We start from the raw sequence: 20,779 nt of genomic DNA on the forward strand, positions 1-20,779 counted from the left end.
CCGATCATTAGCGTATTTTGTTTGATCTGATATAAAGCAAATTAATAAATTTATTTGTTGTTATAACGTTTTTTAACATCAGTATGATCAAAATCAAATTGCAGTTGTGTTTGTGAGGGAAAGATGTTCACTTTCGCCGTGTTTTTCAATTTTTACAAGTTCTCTTATTAAAATGTCGTACGTCACGTTAAAACTACTGAGAATTTATGGTGTCCCGCACAACTGTTTGATTTTTCTCGTCCTGCAAAAAATAATTTTGAATTTCATATAATTCAGGCAGATACTGAGTGAGCTACATTCAGAATGGATCAGTTTGTATCTCACTCATCTCCGATATGCGATGTTTGCTGAACCGATGATTCTGAATTATGCGACTCGGTTTGCATAGCTGATAGGAGCGCTGATCGAGATTGCATACCAGCCAGGCGAAGCAGTAGCGAGAGGCGCTATCCCATTATACAATCGGAATGTTTCCAACAGGAAACGCATCCTGAGTGTTTGTTTTGATTGATTTTCGGACCATTGGTTCCAACCCGGCAGGCATCTCGAGAACCCTGTGAAGTCGTTCAATGAAAAGTCTGGCGCGTTGCGAGTCACCCAGGCGCATCTCACTAGCGAAGTTTGCATCGGGAAGGGCTTGTAACGAAAACCTGTGTGAATGATGAATGGAAAAAAGTTACAAACTGCAAAGCTACCACTGTTTGCTATAACATTGATTTGCTTACCTGATTTTAAATATCTTAAAAAGATATTAAAGCGAGAATGCTGCGGTTGTGTGTCTTTCGGCGGCCATGCTTGAAAACAACTGAAATTCTCAGCAGCGTTTGCAGGAACAAATATGAACCAGATGAACAACCAGTATTGTACAAAAGGATGGTTCATCTAGTATGTATAGCATACGCATGAACAACATAAAGTGTAGATGTATGTGTGACATATTTCAGTTGTAAGGTACATAGCATACAAATACAAAGATATGTGACACTTGTCAATACACTGAGAAAAATTCTAGTAGAAGAATTATTAAGTGGGTATTATAAACTTGATTGAAAATTGAAATAATAAGATCTCGCACCAGAGGTGCCAGGTCGTTTTGTTAAAAATCAGGATTTTTCAGGACACCACTGAATTGGTGGAACAAAATGCAGTTCTGCTTAGATTGCATAACTAAAGGCGAAATATAGGTGCTGAAGACGCCTCGAATTATGCAACTGAAGCGAGAATAACCTTGGCTGGCCTGCAGTTAACATCGAAAAATCTCATATAAATGACATTTGAATCAAAGAATCTCATTGGTTCAACTGGTTAAACTATTTTCTTTAGGATTTGTGTGATGTTCTCATCATTTAACAATAAATTTAGTTATGATTTGGATTTTTTTTTAGAAATCAGGACAAATCAGGACATTTTAAGGGCATTTTTTTAAAAAATCAGGACAATTCAAGCGTTTTTAAAAAATCAGGACGGTCTCTCGAAAATCAGGACAAATCCTGATAAATCAGGACACCTGACACCCCTGTCTCGCACTCCATTTTATAAATATAAATAAATAAATAAATGACTTAAAGAATAAACCGTTTTATTCATCGTATTTGGCAAATTTTACAGGTGGTTCAGCCATTTCTACGTCACTATGGGAGATTTCATCTTCTTCTGTATCACTATCCGAAATGGTTTCGTTGAGCTCAGTGTCCGAGTAGTCATCGCTATCCACAGCATTTTGTCGATAGCCAACTACTACACCTGCTTTGCCGTATCGCCGAGTCTCGGCAGCAATAAGTATCTTACGTGGTAAGGCCAATATAGCATTCTTCGATTGTTCCTCACTTAATCCGAATATGAGACCCCTGAAAAAAAAAATTACGTTAAAAATTGAATAACTTTAAGCTATGTTAATTATCTTACAAATTAGCAATGTCATAAGGGCCGCGAACCTGGAAACGGTTTCGTGCTTCACTGCTGATAATGACATTCTTCGATTTCCCATACGAGTGATATCGATTAGCGCGATTGATAAGATCCTTGCGATCGGATGAATCGACAATCGCTGGTGCATATTTGATTTCGAACATTATTCCGCGATTAACGGCAACGTAGTAGAATTTCCTACTCATTTTGTTTCGCACAGTTGTGGAGTTGTACGATAGAATATCGCAGTTTAGTGTTTGACATGCATGCTGGAAAGCTTCCTCAGTTGTGGGAATAGCTGCTACAAGGTTGTATCCTCGCAAATTTGCTGACCGGCTCAAGGCCACCATAACACTAGCATCGGCATAGATGATAGTCAGTCGATTGAGTAACCGTAACCGTCCATTGAGATCTTTCTAAATCAGTTTTATGAAAATTTGAACAAATAAAATCGAAATACGGTTCATTCAATGAAAATCGATCATGACGGTCTATTAACATTTACTATTTCATATGTACTTACATTTAACGAGCTGAGGTCTACGGGCTTCGGAATTAAATCGCTTTTTCTATCACCGCCAGCATTAATATGGTCGTATACTTGTTCAATAGCAACATTTTTGTACCCCACTGTAAAAAAAGCATATTGATGTCATAGAAAGTTGAATTTTAATAATCAAAATATCATGTCCAATAAATACTTACGATCAATAAGTTCTAATAAAATATCTTTTAGTTCTTTTATCGACTCTCTGTTAGGGACACATAAATCACTAAATCCAACAAACTTGTTCATTTTTTTCATAATTTGCTTTCAAGAATAACCGGTTAATGAGGAAACATCAAAAACACAACATGTGCGCGCATCGGCAGCGGTTCTGTTTTGATTTTTGTGATGTGCGAGGCGTCGCGACGAAGCAGCTCATAGAGCTGGGAGATCTTTGGATGTTTCACCACACTAAATAATATTAACATATTATTTATGTTTTATGAACTTTCAGAACTAAAACTATAAAAGAATATTAAATTTTCGTTTTTATATGGTGTAATTTTTGTTTTTAACTTCTGTCAGTTATATATCATCTGTATGGAAAAAAATAATAAAATAAAATAAAAAAGAAAAAAGGCCATCAGAGCACCGTATCCGGTCTATTCTTGGGTCTAATTTATACAAGAATTGAACCAAAGAAATTAGATCCGATACAGTGAAAAAACTGGTAACCCCACTCGTAATCCATTAACTGTCAAACGGATTAGATCGCGTCAAATTGGTTCCAAATCTCATCAGTTTTGGATCAATCCTTATACCGGTGCTAAATAATGTTGAGATGAAACTGGTATAATGGAACACGGATGCAGTTGCTTGGGTCGGAATTTGGGTCTAAACCGGGTGTTTGGACCACGGATACAGATGCGCTTGTTGAGCATGATGGTGCAGATATCACTATGCTAAACATAAACCCACTATAAAACCCGCATTGCTAAAATGAATTAAGAACCTCGAAAAAGCATGCATTATGAACTTCTTATCTAATGTTTCAATAACTTAGTGTGTAGCAATATTATGAACCTGTATGCAAACGCCTGTTTATATTTAAAAAAAAATATGAAAGATTCAAATAGTTGTACCAAAACCTTTACCTTTACCCATTGGGGCTTTTCCTGCAACGCGAGTGACGAGACTCACGAAATTTCACTTCTTCGTAATGACTCCAAAAAATCCATTCATATTTGTGTACCGATGAGATCTTAAGACCAATAACAGCTCATCCAAACGCAAATTGCGAGGCCAATAGCTTAAAAAATGGACAAAACCTGTGGCATTTCAACGCCTGATTAATAAAAAAAATCAAGATTCAAATATTCAGAATAACAAATTATAAGATTCAAATATTTCATGGAACAAATGGAAAAAAACAAACGTCCTTTCTGAACGACAAATGCTTCGAGTAGTTTTTCGGATTTTAATGTATTAAAACATCATTATGTATTTTTTTTCTATATTTATTTAATAAATGAAAAAAATAATCATAAAACAAAGATGTTTCTTATTTTTTCCATTTTGTTTCATTTGTTTGCTATATGTACGGCAATCATTGTTTTTTCTTAGTTTGTTACCATCTAAGTGTATTAGCTTGTTCCGTGTTGTTTTTTTTGTAAATTTATCACGAAACGTGTTGTGATTTCTTTTCTTCTGGTTCTATAGAAATGGTTTCTCATATCATTAGTTTATATAATGTTCTATATGCAGTAGGTAAGTTTGAATCAACCTCGGCTGAGCTAGGGACTTCAAGTGCAGGGAACAGGAACCTTTCAGTTCTGCTTATAAAGATGAGTTTGGATACACATTGATTCCCTTCAGATAGGTTGAGACAAATGTAGATTTTTGGATTCCTTGTTCAGTAAACATTTTTGTGTTCAATGTTGCATAAGCTTTTTAATTTCTTGGGTAACACATTATTGTGCCTAGCCACCGAAAATGGATGAAATTTCTACAATTTTATTCGATAATTTTCTTGTAATGACATCATGAAATATCCGTTCCCAAACATACAGGAAAAATTGCAGCGAAAAAACTTTTGTAAATTCATTCACCCTATTATGCTAGTATATTTCTGTAATTTATAGGTTTCATCTCTATTTCTTGTTTCATTTTCTGTACAGTCGAGGTTTTTTTGTTTGTTTAGATTTCTGCCGGGAAAGTCAAAAGAATATTTGCTAACGAATTAGTGCTTCCTTTTTTTACGATCGGTTTTTTTTTTCAATTCGGTCACACGATTTCTGATAATCCATCATCACTCAATTTAACTCTCTACTATCACGATTGGTTTTCTTTATTTGCAAATATAATTAATGAATCATGGGACCACGTGACTTTATATGTTATTACTTTTCATCGAACCAAAAATACTGCATTATCATTTCAGTATTCATAAGCAGCAAGAGGAAGGTTATGTAGTTAAAAAATAGCATTTTATCGAATCATTTAGCAAAGCTTTTCATAATCTATGTACATCACAAGCTGAAATTTAAAATTTATGCAATAACAACATTGATATGATGCATGAAAAGAATATTTTTGTCCTTAATGCCATTCCACGAACAGATAAGTATCCAAAACTGGGCCGGGTCAGCTGTGCTCGACCAAAAACTATGTTAGCTCTGTGTTCAATGATCGTTGCAAATTTACCAAAATATTTGTAAATTGACCAAGTATACAGCATCAATTTTTGCGTTTAATAAATGTTATGCAGGCACAATTTTTCACTAGTTTTAATTAAAAAACGTGCAACAGATGTAATATATCGAGCGTATCGAACCACAGAATCTATCTAGCTGAGAAATTTAAAAATACGCAAACTTATTTGAAAAAAAATTCTTCAACCTATTTAGGACATAAACTTCACACTTCAAAAACAACATCAACGTGTTGATTTTAAAACTCGATTTGTTTACGTAAAATTAAAGAAACAAATTAGAAGCTTTGCCATGTCTACACTTTCCTCTAGTTTTTCGGACGAATAATCTATCCTCTGAACATCATTTCAAAAATATTTATAGAAACAAACAGAACTGTCTACCTTGCTTTCATCCTGTTGAAAATTTAATATTTTCGAATAAAGTAATTGTACACATTGATAAAATTGAATATTAGCAATACATTGTTGTGTATTTTTTTTTTAATTTTTTTTACACATCGTCGCATTATATTAGATGATAAGGGAGGGGGTAAGTGTGATTTTGTATTCTCACTAGCATACAATCTTACGAACAAGTTGGGTTTCCTACAATTGTTTGATTATTTGAAGTCCAACTCACGTAAGGCGGTTGATGCATTTCAACTGTTCCAGATTATGTAGACTTTTTCAAAGTAAAAAAAAACTATTTCATGTTTCCAATTTATCTGGCTGCGTCATGTGTGATTCTATGTTGATTTTATCGGATTTCAAGAATATTTAGTCATTTTTTATTCAACTTGTGTTACTACAGTAATATTATTAATTATTGAGTTAATTAATTATTCCATTATATCTATGCTTCTGAAATTAATTGTTTCCAGTGCGCACTGGTTCTCTTTGTTCCGTAGATCGAACTTCCTACGCCGCAAAGAATCTCTTCTAAGACTCCTTAGAAACTAATAAACCATATAAGTTTTTTTTTTTAAATTTAACTTCTTCATCGCTTCCTGGCGCTTATATCTTGCTGCTTGTGTGTTTTGTATATTTTCTCTCTAACTAATCTATGTATAATGGCGATGGACCACGTTCTTCCGTGAGAGCAGCAGTTAAAAGAAAAAAAAATGGTAGAACTGACCGGTCCATCGGGCGCACTCGTTGCCACACTGCAGCTTTCATCTTTAGCCAAGCCCTTCAGTCGTGAACCTCCGCAAGCGGATACCCTATATGATCTGTCGTAATCTGCTTACCAATAGATGAGAGGGGTTGCACTTCTTTTTTATGTTTTTCACATTTCTATCCAAATTATATATGTAAATAATAAAAACTTAAAGACAACATTTAATATTATTCAATATTTCTGGAGTCTAAATTTTGACCACGCAAGCGTATAGATGATCGACGTTCCGGTGTGTCATGTCGGGGAGGGAAGGTGGCGATCGGTTCGGGATTCGCACTGCCAGCGTTGTTATTATGAACAGGTTGTTGCTGCTGCTGTGGAACCCCGGGAACACCAGGAACTTGCTGTTGGTCTGCACCGGGTGGTCGTGATTGGGCCACCATCTGGAGCAATCGATTCGATACCAACTTGCAGGAATCATTTTTCGCGAGTGATGCCGTTGTTCCGGTAACGGTTGTAACTACTCCACCGCCTGCTGTGGCTACCATACTGGTTCCGATGGCCGTCGGATCGCTAGATTGTACTACGGCTCCTGTTTTATTTCGCTCGTTGGTATTGTTGTGACGTGATGAGCCCCCAAACTTCAACATATTCCAATCAAATACATAATCATACGTATAACCTTGCCGGGCGAATAATGTTCGGAGAACTTTTCTTAGATAACCGTAATCGGGACGTTGGGTGAAGTCTATCTGACGGCAGTAAGAGAGATAAGAGGCGAACTCTGGAGGGAAACCTTTACACAGTTCCTCGATTGGTGTTGACAACTTTTTCTCCGATATCCGTTCATACTTTTGCCGTTTGTTAGCTGCCTTCAGACCTTGCCATGGCAGCGTGCCCAGATTGAAATACATTAGCACATAGCCTAATGATTCCAGATCATCTCGCCGACTTTGTTCGATACCCAAATGGGTATTTATAGAAGCGTACCTGGCCGTTCCTGTTAGGTTTTTATTTTCCCGATAAGGAATGTGTGCCATCGTTTTAGAATCTTTGTATTTCTTGGCCAAACCGAAATCAATTATGTACACAAGGTTGCCCTTTTTTCCGAGTCCCATCAAAAAGTTATCAGGTTTGATGTCCCGATGAATAAAGCTTCTCGAGTGTATGAAATCAATACGGGAAATCATCTGATCCGCCAGAAGTAACACAGTCTTGAGGGTGAACCGCCTTGAGCAAAAGTTGAACAAATCTTCTAACGATGGGCCCAGTAATTCCATGACCATTACATTGTAGTCCCCCTCAGATCCACACCATTTTATTGTTGGAATACCAATGGCACCCTGAAGCATTCGGTAGAATTTGCTCTCAATATGAAGCTGCGGATGTTTTGTCTTGATACATTCGAGTTTGATGGCAACTTCTTCCCCAGTGGAAATGTTGGTTCCAAGATATATGTCACCAAAAGAGCCGGAACCAATCTTCCGCCCTAATCGATATTTATTTCCGACACGTAGCTCCATGACCGCTACGGTGTAGGTTTATTTTGCTGCTACTTCAATACTTGTCTCCCGAATGGCCCAAACCGCAAACCTTCCTTATCGGAACCGTTTACTATGCTGAAAACAAAGGAAAGGAGAAAAAACACTCATAAATATTCCTGTTTATTAGCTAACAACACAGAAATTGTGCATTCTGATGCATAGCAAAGAGGATGAATTATTTTCAGTACGCTTCTTGAAGGTTAGAATTATTGTTATCGAAAGACTTTGTCTTAACGCACTCGTTGGATAATTTAAATTGATGACTAGTTAAATAAAACATTTAAGCATCATTTCGAGGCTTGTTATGTTTGTTTTCATTTCACTATGTTTTTAAATGTGTTTTTACATAAATATATCAATTAATCGGCTGGCCTCTACATACTCCCCAAAGCTATTTGTTAAAGCACTCCTTGCACTTTAAAAGCTTTTATGGAGCTTATTGTTATCGTACAAAACTTTAAATATTTTAAAATACATCAGGGTGGCAGCGAAAATTGCCAAGTCGAATTGTGTCAAATTTTTGTCTCGAACAGATTTGATTTTTGAGTGCCTCTGTGCGATCAAAGTTTTAATGTTTGACCCTCCAAAATTTCCAATCAATAATTTCCAACAGTTAGTGTTTTTTTCAAGTCATCTACGCCAATGATCATAAGATCGAATCCCTGTCATGGCGTGTACACAGTTATATTATATAATACTAGCTGACCCGGTAAACTTCGTTTTACCTTCTAAAGTATAAATCGTAATAAATGTTTAATTTCATCTACACGCGTCCTTAACTCCACCGTGCTCGCGAATAGATTCTTATGGAAATCGTAACAAATAAATTTGTATTGAGACCACCCTTTCATAAAAAGTGAGATTCTTGAAACTATTATACAAACCATCTCTGACCCAAAAAACCCTCGGATACCAAATTTCACTTCATTCCGACCGACCATTCATACGTGATGTTGTTACAAAGAAAACGCCTCCATTTTTATAAATAAGATTATAAGTTCCACGAGATCCTATATGTATGTACCTATGGGTTCGTTATTTTTTTTATCTAAATAAGCTGCATTTCCGGATTCAGCTTAATATTTTTTAATTTATTTATAAATTATCAAAATTATCGGGAAAGAAATTTTGTACTAATTTGATATTTAACTATCAACTAAAAAAATGTTCTTCAGTACACTTTCTAACAAATTTCAAATAATACGTTACAAAGAATAAACAACTTGGTTAAAAGTTGAGTTAGTGAATAATTTTGCCTTTTCCTGGCCCTTTGAAACATTTTTTACAACGTCTTTCGAAAATGTAGTCATTGAAAATATCCCAACAACATCGTGCCAAAAAACGCGACTGCAAGGAGCCCATTCTGAATTGATGCATACTATATACACACTATTAAGCTCAGCCAGATATGGCAGCAGTACACCGAAAAGTGTGCTCCAAAATGTCTGTTCTCTCTATAACAAAAGATGTATAAAACGTACGCATAGAAGTAGACCCTCGTCTCCCCAGTGCTTCCATCAATGGCATTCTCCACCATTCAATCACTGACCTGGGGAATACACAAGCACCAAAGCTTTCATTTTTCGTGGCTTCAATAACGAAGAAGACAGGTGTAGGAATGGAGGGCTAGGGTTAAACATTTAATTTTTCTTTCCCTTTTGACATTTTACTTCGTTCTTTTTTCAAGCAACCAACTTTAACATTCCACTTATACACGCAGAAGCTTACCTCTTTTTATTCACTAGTGCAATTTTATCCTTTTTACGTTTTTGTTCCTTTCTGTGCTTATGGGCATATATAAGAAACCTTCGGAAACTGTGATTCAGTCGAAAGCAACCAAGAAAATGTCTTCGGTATGTTTGATCTGAATTTACTTTGATCAAACTAGAAGTAGGCTTTTCACTCCAAGGTTCACTTTATGCCTTTGAATTCTTTGCAGTACACCACATTCGAATCTGAGAAGTGACATCAAAATAACATAACAAAATATCGGATAAACCTTACTCGCATTGATTTGCTTAATTGTAGAAGGTGCTTTGCTAATCGTTCTTCTTCAAAGGCCTTTTGCGTATGCGTTTCTCCTCAATCGATGTCGATTTTTAGCATTTGTTACGTAGCAGTTCTTCACGCTTTACGACTGCGACCTCGCACACTTCAAACAACGTTCAGAGAGATGAGGAAATTACCTTAAATCAAGTCTGCAAAGATGAAAATGGTTCCACACACGGTTCTATTGGTCGTTTGGCTGTTTTTCGAAGCAGCACATTCCGTGCGTACTTTTTCCTTACTCTCAGTGAAGGCGACGGCAAGGAAAAGCCCCAAAACTGCTGCTGCTGCTGATGATGATTATGATGGTTTCGAAAATGATGAACACTATACACTAATGCAGCGTTTGCTGCCTCTCGGAGCTCTCGGACAAACCAACACTGGCGTAGAACGGAAAGCGCTACACATCTAAACCCCACACAACGTGAGGGCCTTGCGTAGATCCAGCAGAACTAACGTGTGCACAAAAACGGAATAACGAAAGCGAATCCTGTGGGTTTCGAGAAAAAAAGAAGTATAGTTTTAATTGCTTATTTTTATGATTTCAAACTGTGTTCTTACATAAAATCAATCAAATTAATAATTTCATTTAAAACAGACTATTATAAACAAAAAACACTAACAATTCGTTTCATATACTTATTAAAAAATTTGCAACAGTAAATGTTAAAAAAAATGATTTTTTTTATTTATTTTAATGTAGATACACATTATCATCAAATTTCTAAAATAATTGATGAATATATAATGATGAATAAGATAAGTTTTAGCTTAATAAACCTATTAACTTCGAAAAAGGATTACCTATTTCGGCAACAACAAAAAACGGTTTGAATTGAATATTTTGTTATTTAAAAATTTCCTAGATCATGCACTCAAACGCAGCAGTTTTCAGAGACTCATTTCAATGAAGAAAAAATCAACCAAACGAAAACAAAACTGATTCGAAACCCGTGAGTTTAAGGTACTTTTGAAAGAGATAAACAATACCTGATGATTTAGGTAGTAGATGGGTAAAGATCTACTTACTCTTACGCTTTATTTATACCTATTTAAAATAAAATTGCTTTGGTTTTAAACGATCATTCAAAAGCATAATGTAACAAGCATTTCAGAATATTTCTGTATTGATTTCTGTAAATGGCGAATGCGCCAATTTCGAGAAAATTGTGATTAAAATTTAAGATTTTAATATTCAAATGATAGACCTATTTCACTCAGATAATAACTCGATTTTTTTACAACTGATGCATTCGCACTTTTTAAAAATCAATATTTATATATGAACATACTTATCTCTCAAATTCGTATTATTCTTCAATCTATCCCTTTTCATCAGACAGTATAATAAATCAGCAAAGTATGCAGAAATTAAATGTAATCATGGCATTCAATTTTTGTAAGATAATAAATAACAACATATGAAAAACTCTCATATGACCACTTAACTCGATTATCCAACTTTCATTGAACGAAGAACGTAAGAATAATAACTATGCTTACTTTTAATAGAAGCTTTTACTTTTAGCTAGAACTGACTATGAGTTTTTATTATATTCGAAACAGACTTTTTATTTCAAGAACGTCGTTTTCTAATGTGATCGATGCCTGACTATCAAGTCATTGTGCATTTTAATAAAATTTTTAGAAACGTCGCTGGTGAACTCGCAACAAAACAGACTTTCGACAATCTAGTACTTCACTTTTCTTCATCAGAGGTCTTTCGGAAGTCCGGACTTCCGAAGTAAAATTTAGAGCTGGCGCGTTAATATTGATTTTGTCATTACATCCCTGTTTCCTTTTTTGAACCTTTATTTCTTCTCCATTGTATTGAAAATAGCTTTTGTTCATACAATTCATACATACCAACAACTGATGTTTTAAAACGAAGCATCCGTGGTTCAAACAGTCGGTTTAAATCGAAATTCCAACCAAAGCAAATACATCCGTGGTCCACTATACCAGTTTCAACTCAACTGTTTTTAAGAACCGGTATATAAGGAAGGATTGGCCAAAACCTGATGAGATTAGGAACTAATTTTATGCAGTTTAAAACCGTTTGACTGTGAATGGACCACGAATGGGGTTGCCATTTTTTCATAGATTGGATTAATTTCGAGGGTCCCATTCTTGCATTTATTAGGGCATCTGTATTCGTGGTCTATTCTTGGGTCTAATTTATACAAGAACTGGACCAAAGAAATTAGATCCGATCCAATGAAAAAACTGGCAACTGCACTCGTGTTCCATTAACTGTCAAACGGTTTAGAACTGCGTCAAATTGGATCCAAATCTCATCAGTTTCGGATCAATCCTTATACCAGCTCTAAAAAAAGTTGAGTTGAAACTGGTATAATGGATCACCAATGTGGTTGCTCGGGTCGGAATTTGGGTCTAAACCGGCTGTTTGGACCACGGATACAGGTGCTCTTATAAATAGACTATTCGGATACAGATTTTTTGAGCACCTGTATCCGTGGTCCATTCATGGGTTTTACTGAAACATGGATTGGAATAACAAAATTAAATCCAATCCAGTTCCACTCGTATTCAAACGGTTTAAAACTGCGTCAAATTGGTTCCAAATCTGTAAGTTCTGGACCATACCGGTTCTAAAAAAAAGTTGACTTGAAACTGGCATAATGGACCACGGATACAGGTGCTCATAGCATCTTTTTATTTAAAGATTATGATAGGCTGGTATAATTTGTCCAGAATTTCCTTGCATCGCGACGCCCCTGACTTTGATATGCAAGTGTTAGTGATCTTGCAAGGAAAATCCCAATTAAACTGTTGCTTGTGTGGGTTGGTTCGAAGATTCGAACCCAGTGTAAAGCTTAGTTCTTTTAGAAATGGGACAGTTACGAATGCGTGTATCTAAAAAACCTTTCGTTTGATCTAAAAACTTTCTTTGAAGGAAATGAAGGTAATTTTATGACAATTCGTGAAAAAATTTGAAAAAAAGTATTTATAGTTTTTTTGTAAGAACAAACTCTCCTTTATTTTTGGTACCTCCCATCGTCTAGCGCACACTTTTTTCAGTCATGATATTGATCAGTTTTTTCAAACTAATACTTCGTCTAATCTGTATTTTAGATGGCTACACCCTCTCCCTTCAATTTCCGCTACTTTTTGGACCAATACTTCTCTTTTAAAAGAAACTGAGGGCAATTTAGTGGATACAGATGTTTCAAAATGAACAAATTTGATTATTTTTGAGTCACTTTTTGAGTGTTTCTAATGGAATTTCTGCTGGCAAAATCTGGCAATAACGAAGTAAAACCATCATGAGATTAAACTTAAAGTAAAATCTATTAGTTTAGATCGTAGTTAGTGAAGGGTACATAAAAGATTACTCTTTTTAGGCTTTTAAAAACAGCGAAAACCATAGTTTTCCTTTAGAATATTGTTATTTCTTTCCACAGGATTAGAATTTTAGCAAATCATAATATTTCATTAAAAATAACCAGCAAATACATACTTTAATATACTCGGGACCTTGCCACTAGCAGACATGTATAGGACTCAACCGCTGGAATTTGTTTAAAATAGGGTATTTCATAAGTTTTGTCGTTCATCAGAAATCATCTGTCTCATAGCCTCGGAACCGGCTATACAGCTTACGAGCTCTGGAACTAGCACAAATTTAGTGTTTGAGGTGTGGTTTGAATGACTCATTACCAGGCAACACTTTCAGCTTATCGGAGAAAATTTTTTTTTTGGAAATTTCAGCGATCTATCCTTAGTTTTTCGCTTTTTGAAGATTAAAAAAGCTAGTATGAGACTTGATTCTCTGATGACCCTTAGCCGAAATTGCCGATCATATGCTTCACTCCAATGCTTGTTTTGCAATGATTTGAACTTTGTGGACATTTTTGACAGTATTTGCATACTTTTCCACCACTCACATACAGTAATTCTTCGAATAATCAACGGTTTTGTCAGCTATCAATTTGATAACGATGGATTTTGAGTGAAACTGTGCAAAATTATTTTTTCCTTTTTCTCTTGCATCGTAAATATCTCAAAACTGCCTAATTTTTAAATTTTGAAAAAAAATAGGCCGGATAGTACTTTTTACAGGCAACAAATTGCTGCCAAAATTTTTAATGTCCGATTATTAGTAAACGAGCTATTAGCAAAAGAAAGTGTCCCATTTCTAAAAGAACTAAGCTTTATGTATGTATTAGAACCAGCAGCACCAGCCAACTAGCTGCAGCAAGCAAGAGCAATAATGGCTGACTCGTCATGGTGATGGCGAGTGAAGAAAAGAGGTTCCCATGAAAGCACCCCTCAAACGAGGAAGATATGTCTGGTTTAGAAAACCAAATTTTTCATCTTACCTTGGCTTCCCTGAAGCTTGAATCCACCCGAACCACAACTAGTGAACACTCGCGCGTCTAAATCCGACCATTTTAACAGGTTTAGGAAAGCGTTTAACAACGTAAAATTGAAACTCGAAGTCTCTTAACACGGTGCGAAAAACTCGTACGAAAACCGAGCTACTTCTCCGCTGCTTTGCTTTCTGGTTCGACTTGACTGAATGGATGGTCGAAATATTTTCCTAAGCTGAGTTCACACACACCGAGCCACAGCGTATTTATCGTATTTATGGGATTTATGGCTACACACACTTTAAAATGAATTTTAAAAGAAAGTGCACTCACACAGAAGAACCTTTTTTTTGGATCTGACTGACAGCATGCAATCAAAAAGTTAAAACGGTTCGTTCATTGCTCACTGGGATTGGAAAACCGACTAATCTAACATAACGAAAGGACACATACACAAAAATGTTCTTCCTTAAAAATTATTTTTTCTAACTCAGTGATTTTTTATCGATGATGCGCGTTCATAAATTATAAATAAACTGTATGGAAATCCTTCGGGAGATGATTTGACGTCTACTAAAAATATGGATCGAACGCCCCCAAAAAAATAATTTACGAATTGTTATTGAAAAAAGCTGTAATATCTTTTTTTTTTTTTATAATTCTTTATTTGAAACGGCTCATACGTTTAAGTTTTAAGGAGCCACACTCGTTTTTTGTTTTTCACAATCATTTTCTTAGTCTAGCACTTTTTTTTTAAAGAAAAAAGAAGATAGAAAGGGAAATATGAAAATAAAATAGGGTTATAGACGGAGATCGATAGCTTTTAGATAGAAGTAGATTTCGAACATGTAGTCCAAATCTAGCACAGCTAGTACATCTCTCACTGGAACATTAGGTGGTTTTCCTCGGGCCCGAAGGGAGTCTATTAAATTCGTTCTGGCGACAAGATGGACCTCACACGACCAGACAATATGCTCGATGTCATGGTAACCTTGACCGCAATTACACAAATTGCTGCCAGCAATGTCAAAACGATAGAGTACCGCGTCTAAGGAACAATGATTGGACATGAGACGGGAAAATATACGAATAAAATCCCGACTCAAGTTCAATCTATTGAACCATGGTTTAAGGCTTACCTTTGGGATAATCGAGTGGAGCCACCGACCATCCTCATCCTCGTCCCATTTGCGCTGCCAGTTGACAAGAGAGTTCCCTCGTACCAAGAAGTAGAATTCGTTGAAGACGATTTCACGTGGATACGTGTCGCCTTCCGTCGCCCCCACCTTTGCCAGAGAGTCTGCCTTCTCATTGCCCACTATCGAGCAATGAGAGGGAACCCAAACAAAGGTAATGGTAAAGCGACGTTTTGATAAAGCACTCAAATTATTCCGTATCTTCTCGAGGAAGTACGGCGAGTGCTTTCCCGGTCGTATTGAGCGCATTGCTTCAACAGAGCTTAGACTATCCGTTGCAATATAGTAGTGCCCAACTGGCCGTGAGGCGATGCTGTCCAATGCCCAGTGAATAGCAGCTAACTCTGCTATATATACAGAGCATGGTGACTGGAGATTATAAGAGGCGCTCGTTGTTTCGTTGAAAACTCCAAATCCCGTTGATTCCTCAATTAGAGACCCGTCGGTAAAGTACATTTTATCAGCATCGACGTTTCTATATTTAGCTTCGAAAATTCTTGGAATCAGAAGTGGGCGATGCGGATCCGGGATTCCACGAATTTCCTGCTGCATAGACAAATCAAACTGGACAGAAGAATTATCGTAGTCTGGGCTGAAAACACGAGTTGGAGAGTACGAAGAAGGGTTTACCTGCATTGACATGAGGACATAGTATATAGACATAAAACTTGTTCGAAAATTTTGCTCAAGTAACCTTTCAAAATTAACGATCACCAATGGGTTCATGACCTCACACCTGATGAGGAACCGAAGTGATAGTAGATTGTATCGATCTTTCAAAGGGAGAATTCCTGCCAAAACTTCAAGACTCATGTTGTGCGTTGAGGGCATACAGCCCAAAGCGATGCGGAGACAGCGGTATTGGATACGCTCGAGTTTGATGAGGTGAGATTTGGCAGCTGACTGGAAACAAAAGCTACCATATTCCATCACTGAAAGAATGGTTGTTCGATACAATTTTAAAAGATCTTCTGGATGGGCTCCCCACCAGGTGCCAGTGATTGATCGGAGAAAATTGATTCTTTGTTGGCATTTTCCTTTCAGATACTCAATATGGGTTCTCCAGGTACATTTGGAATCAAACCAAACCCCAAGATACTTAAAACACCTCGATTGAGTGATCGTTCTGCCTAGGAGTTGAAGCTTAGGTTGAGCAGGTCTATGTTTTTTAGAGAAAACAACCATCTCCGTTTTCTGTGGGGAAAACTCAATCCCAAGCCCCAAAGCCCAGGAAGACAATCTGTCTAAAGTATCTTGTAAAGGTCTGTGCAGATGAGACTCGGAGGATCCTGTTACAGACACCACGCCGTCATCTGCAAGTTGTCTTAGAGTGCAGCCTTCAGAGAGACAACTGTCGATGTCACTTACGTAAAAGTTGTACAAAAGTGGACTTAAACATGAACCCTGAGGGAGGCCCATGTAAGAGGTTCTTCTAACTGCAATATCTCCGTGAGCAAAGTTCAGATGTTTCTCACAAAGCAAGCTGTATAAGATGTTGTTCAATAGTGGAGGCAGACCCCGGGAGTGCAACTTGTCTGACAACACCTCTATTGAGACTGCATCAAAAGCTCCCTTTATGTCTAGAAACACTGAAGCCATTTGCTCACGTTTTGCGTACGCCATTTGTATCTCTGAAGACAGCAAAGCAAGACAATCGTTTGTCCCTTTGCCCCTTCGAAACCCAAATTGAGTATCTGAAAGGAGACCATTTGCTTCTACCCATTTATCCAAACGAAACAAAATCATTTTCTCCATCAACTTGCGTATACAAGACAACATCGCTATTGGACGGTACGAATTCGCATCGGACGCTGGTTTTCCGGGCTTTTGGATAGCGATAACTCTTACTTGTCTCCACTCTTGGGGAACAATGTTGTTCTCCAAGAATTGATTAAATAAATTTAACAAGCGAAATTTGGCGGCGTCCGGAAGGTTTTTCAACAAGTTAAATTTGATTTTATCAATTCCCGGAGCTGAATTGTTGCAAGAGAGAAGGGCAAGTGAAAATTCGACCATCGAAAAGCTGGAATCCAGACCACACCTATCAGGAGGCACGTTCCGGATTATTTTTTGCACAGGTGTGGAATCTGGACAGACTTTCCGTGCGAAGTTGAATATCCATCTATGTGAATGTTCCTCATTTTCATTTGTAGAAGATCGATTACGCATGCTTCGTGCAACTTTCCACAAGGTACTCAGAGATGTTTCCCGTGATAAACCGCCTACAAAATTCCGCCAATACGCCTTCTTTTTCCCTTTGATCAATTTTTTAAACTGATTTTCGAGGGTAACATAGGTTTCAAAAAGGACGAGAGTTCCATGTTTTCGAAAATCTTTAAATGCTTTCGATTTGTCCTTATAAAGCTTGGAACATTGCTGGTCCCACCATGGATTAGGAGGCCTTCTAGGAATAGATGAATTTGGGATCGGTTTTGTTTGAGCGCAAAGTGCACTTTCATGTATCATACGTGAAAGAAAGTTATACTCCTCTAAAGGGGGTAAAACATTCATAGAATCGATGGATTTTGTTATTTCGTCCGAGTACTTTTTCCAGTCGATGTGTCTTGTAAGGTCATATACCATATTTGTTGAATTTGAAGAGCTGGCCCCATTGGTGATTGTAATTTTGATTGGCAAGTGGTCACTACCATTGAGATCAGGGATTACCTTCCACTGGCAATCCAATGATAATGAATTTGAGCAGAGTGAGAGGTCAATTGCACTTGGTCTTGCAGGAGGTTTAGGTACTCGTGTTTTTTCACCCGTGTTCAAAATTGTTAAATTGAAACTGTCACAAATGTCATAAATAAGAGAAGAACGACTATCGTCAGTTTGTTCTCCCCAAACAGTTCCATGTGAATTGAAATCACCCAGGATCAACCTTGGCTCAGGAAGCACTGAGCAAAGGTCCTCTAGATGACTTCGATCCACTGCAACTCTATGAGGCCAGTACAAACTGACAACACATAAGTCCTTACCTCTTATAGTTGTATGACATGCAACAGCTTCAATTCCTCCTGATAAAGGGAGGTGGATTCTATAAAAGGAGTGGCGCTTATTGATCCCCAAAAGCACCCCTCCATAAGAATCGTCGCGATCCAGACGGATAATGTTAAAATCGTGGAAAGAGATGTTTGATTGAGAAGAAAGCCATGTTTCAGAAAGGGCAAAAATATCGCAACTAGTTTCATAAAGAAGAAATTTGAACGGATCCAGTTTAGGGATAATACTACGACAATTCCACTGTAAAACAGTGATATCTCCGACCTCTCGGCGTAAATTAGCCATCGAGAGAGATAAACACTGAAAGAATGGGCCAAGTTTGCATCAACTGCTTTAAAAATGTCTTTACTATAGGGAGCATCGCTGATACGATGTCTCTTATCGATTCAGATACGTTTAAAAATGATAATATTCCATTTAAGATGTCACTCAACTTAAAAATTCCCGATTGAATAGATGGATCAGTCGAGACTGCGGTAGGTTTTGGGGTTTTCGAACTCCCCGCTACTTCTGGTTTGTTCAGGGGTACAAAATTCATGGAAAATCCTGGCGGGACTGCTTTTTCTTTTCCTGAAGTAGATGGTTTTTGTCTACCGTTGATTGAGGAGTTAACTGTAGGTATTTTTTTTGGAATTTTGGGGATCTTTGGAGCTGGTTTAGAGCGTTTTCGGGAGTTGGCTACAAAAACAATAGGATGATCTTCATCAGTCGTGTCAGTATCTCCATTGTCAACTGGCAGTACTGAAAAAATATTACTAGGCTGAGGCTGAGCCGGGGGAGAAGCGCTCTTCAAAATAGCGGCGTAAGAACGATTTGATCGTTCTTTCAAAGAGCGCCTCTCCTTATCCCAGCGACTCTTAAATGCCTCGCACACAGAGATATCATGAGGAGAGCCCCCGCAATAGATACATTTCTGCTCTAATGCTGAGCACGCTCCTTCCTCATGATTCTCTCCGCAACGAGAGCACCGTGCTTTGTTGCAACAATGGGACTCGGTATGGCCCAATTTGATGCACCTTTTGCAACTCATTGGGCGAGGCACAAAGAGTCGCACAGGAAGCCTCAACATTCCGTCAATCAAGACGTAGTGAGGGAGGGCGGTTCCCGCGAAGGTAACACGAAATGAGGCTGAAGGCGAATACCCTTTAACTCCATTTACGACGTTGGCAGTTTTAAGTTGACGACAATCCAAGATTTCGACCGAAGTCGAATCAAGGCCTTTAAACTTACCAACGCCCTTGGATTTAATGTAGTCTTCCTCCAGACTCATTTCCGTTATCACACCCTCGATCTCTACGTTTCGAGACGGAATGAAAACATGGTACTCAAGCCGAAAGAAATTGCTGGCAACAATTTCATTGGCAGCTTTTCGATCAGCCACAACAACGCGCAACTTGTCTGGTCGCACCTTGGTTATGCTGGTCACGGAGGTCCACCTCGCCAGATCTCTGGTTATCTGAACCACGTTAAGTCGTTTTCCACCGGTTTTGGGCCGGATGAAAACCACCCAAGGCCCATTAAAAGTTGAACCATCTGTGTAGGTTCGGAGCCGGGTAGGTCTACTGTTAACTGTGGGTGATGCAAGATTATCATCCATCGGAGCATGGGAAGCATTTGAAGGACCAGCAACAGCTGAATCCTCCAAATGCTCCTCATCCTCGTAGGTGACACTTTCGTCATCCACAGTTAACGGGTGGGGCCCCCCGCCTTCGCTCATATTTTAAAACAGAGACACGAAGGCCTTCCGTGATAAAAATATGAGCGAAGCAAAACACGATCAAAATATAAAGGGAAAGAAGATAGCAAGTAGAAAAAGTTAAAATAGAGTAAAATAAACTTACAGGTTTTCAAGCACTTCTTAAAGATAAATTATTTTCAGTGTTTTTTCTTCTTTGTTGTAAACAAAACAAAACCACGTGGTCCTCCGTTGATCGATATTGGCTTCGGCGATGACAACGATGACAACGGCAACGAATCTTTGGCGAGCCGGGCAATGCACCCGCTATCCGTTCACGGTAGACAAATTCGGATCCGCCGGATAAACACCCAAACGGTACAAAAACCTTCTTATTTGTTGTTGTAGTTGATCCAGTGATGATGATGTGGCTTTGTTTGGTGGCCACCCTTCGCTTGGTTGGGTTATATCAGCAGTCACCAAACGATGGCCTTGACCAACCACGTGGTTTGGGAGGAACAATACCTTCCTCGGTTGCCACTAATTGGATCAGCTCCAATGGTCCTTTGGGTAAACGGCAACAGCACGAAAATCCGAACCCAATGGTTCGTCAGCAGGAATGCCCAAACGGTGCGAAAAAGTCCGGATGTGTCGGGCTGGAAACGCGACGCGTGAAAAACTAACCACACTTATTGCACTATTGTTTTGAAGAGCGGGTAAAAGTGCGACTGCACGCTTCGACGTCAACGTTTCGAATGAGCTGTAATATCTTATAGG

The 20,779-nt window shown here is 37.8% G+C and overlaps 2 protein-coding genes across 3 annotated transcripts; both read right to left on the reverse strand.

The window, feature by feature from the left end:
• Positions 1-1,562: 1,562 nt before the first annotated feature.
• LOC129748124 (ribonuclease P protein subunit p30) lies at positions 1,563-2,778 on the reverse strand. The gene is made up of 4 exons (XM_055742620.1): positions 2,614-2,778; positions 2,432-2,538; positions 1,906-2,324; positions 1,563-1,847 (listed from the first exon to the last, which is right to left on the reverse strand). Exons 1-4 carry the CDS (start codon positions 2,711-2,713, stop codon positions 1,580-1,582), a joined length of 894 nt encoding a protein of 297 aa, XP_055598595.1. The 5' UTR covers positions 2,714-2,778; the 3' UTR covers positions 1,563-1,579.
• Positions 2,779-4,516: 1,738 nt separating this feature from the next.
• LOC129745660 (casein kinase I-like) lies at positions 4,517-14,344 on the reverse strand. 2 transcript variants are annotated; one of them, XM_055738917.1, is made up of 3 exons: positions 14,138-14,344; positions 9,935-10,284; positions 4,517-7,823 (listed from the first exon to the last, which is right to left on the reverse strand). In XM_055738917.1, exon 3 carries the CDS (start codon positions 7,725-7,727, stop codon positions 6,432-6,434), a length of 1,296 nt encoding a protein of 431 aa, XP_055594892.1. In that variant the 5' UTR covers positions 7,728-7,823; positions 9,935-10,284; positions 14,138-14,344; the 3' UTR covers positions 4,517-6,431. The 2 variants fall into 2 exon arrangements, with proteins under 2 accessions (XP_055594892.1, XP_055594893.1); XM_055738918.1 differs by lacking the exons at positions 9,935-10,284; positions 14,138-14,344 and adding an exon at positions 9,477-9,876.
• Between the last annotated feature and the right edge of the window lie 6,435 nt (positions 14,345-20,779).

This window comes from Uranotaenia lowii, chromosome 2 (assembly GCF_029784155.1).
Source record: "Uranotaenia lowii strain MFRU-FL chromosome 2, ASM2978415v1, whole genome shotgun sequence".
NCBI lineage: Eukaryota > Metazoa > Arthropoda > Insecta > Diptera > Culicidae > Uranotaenia > Uranotaenia lowii.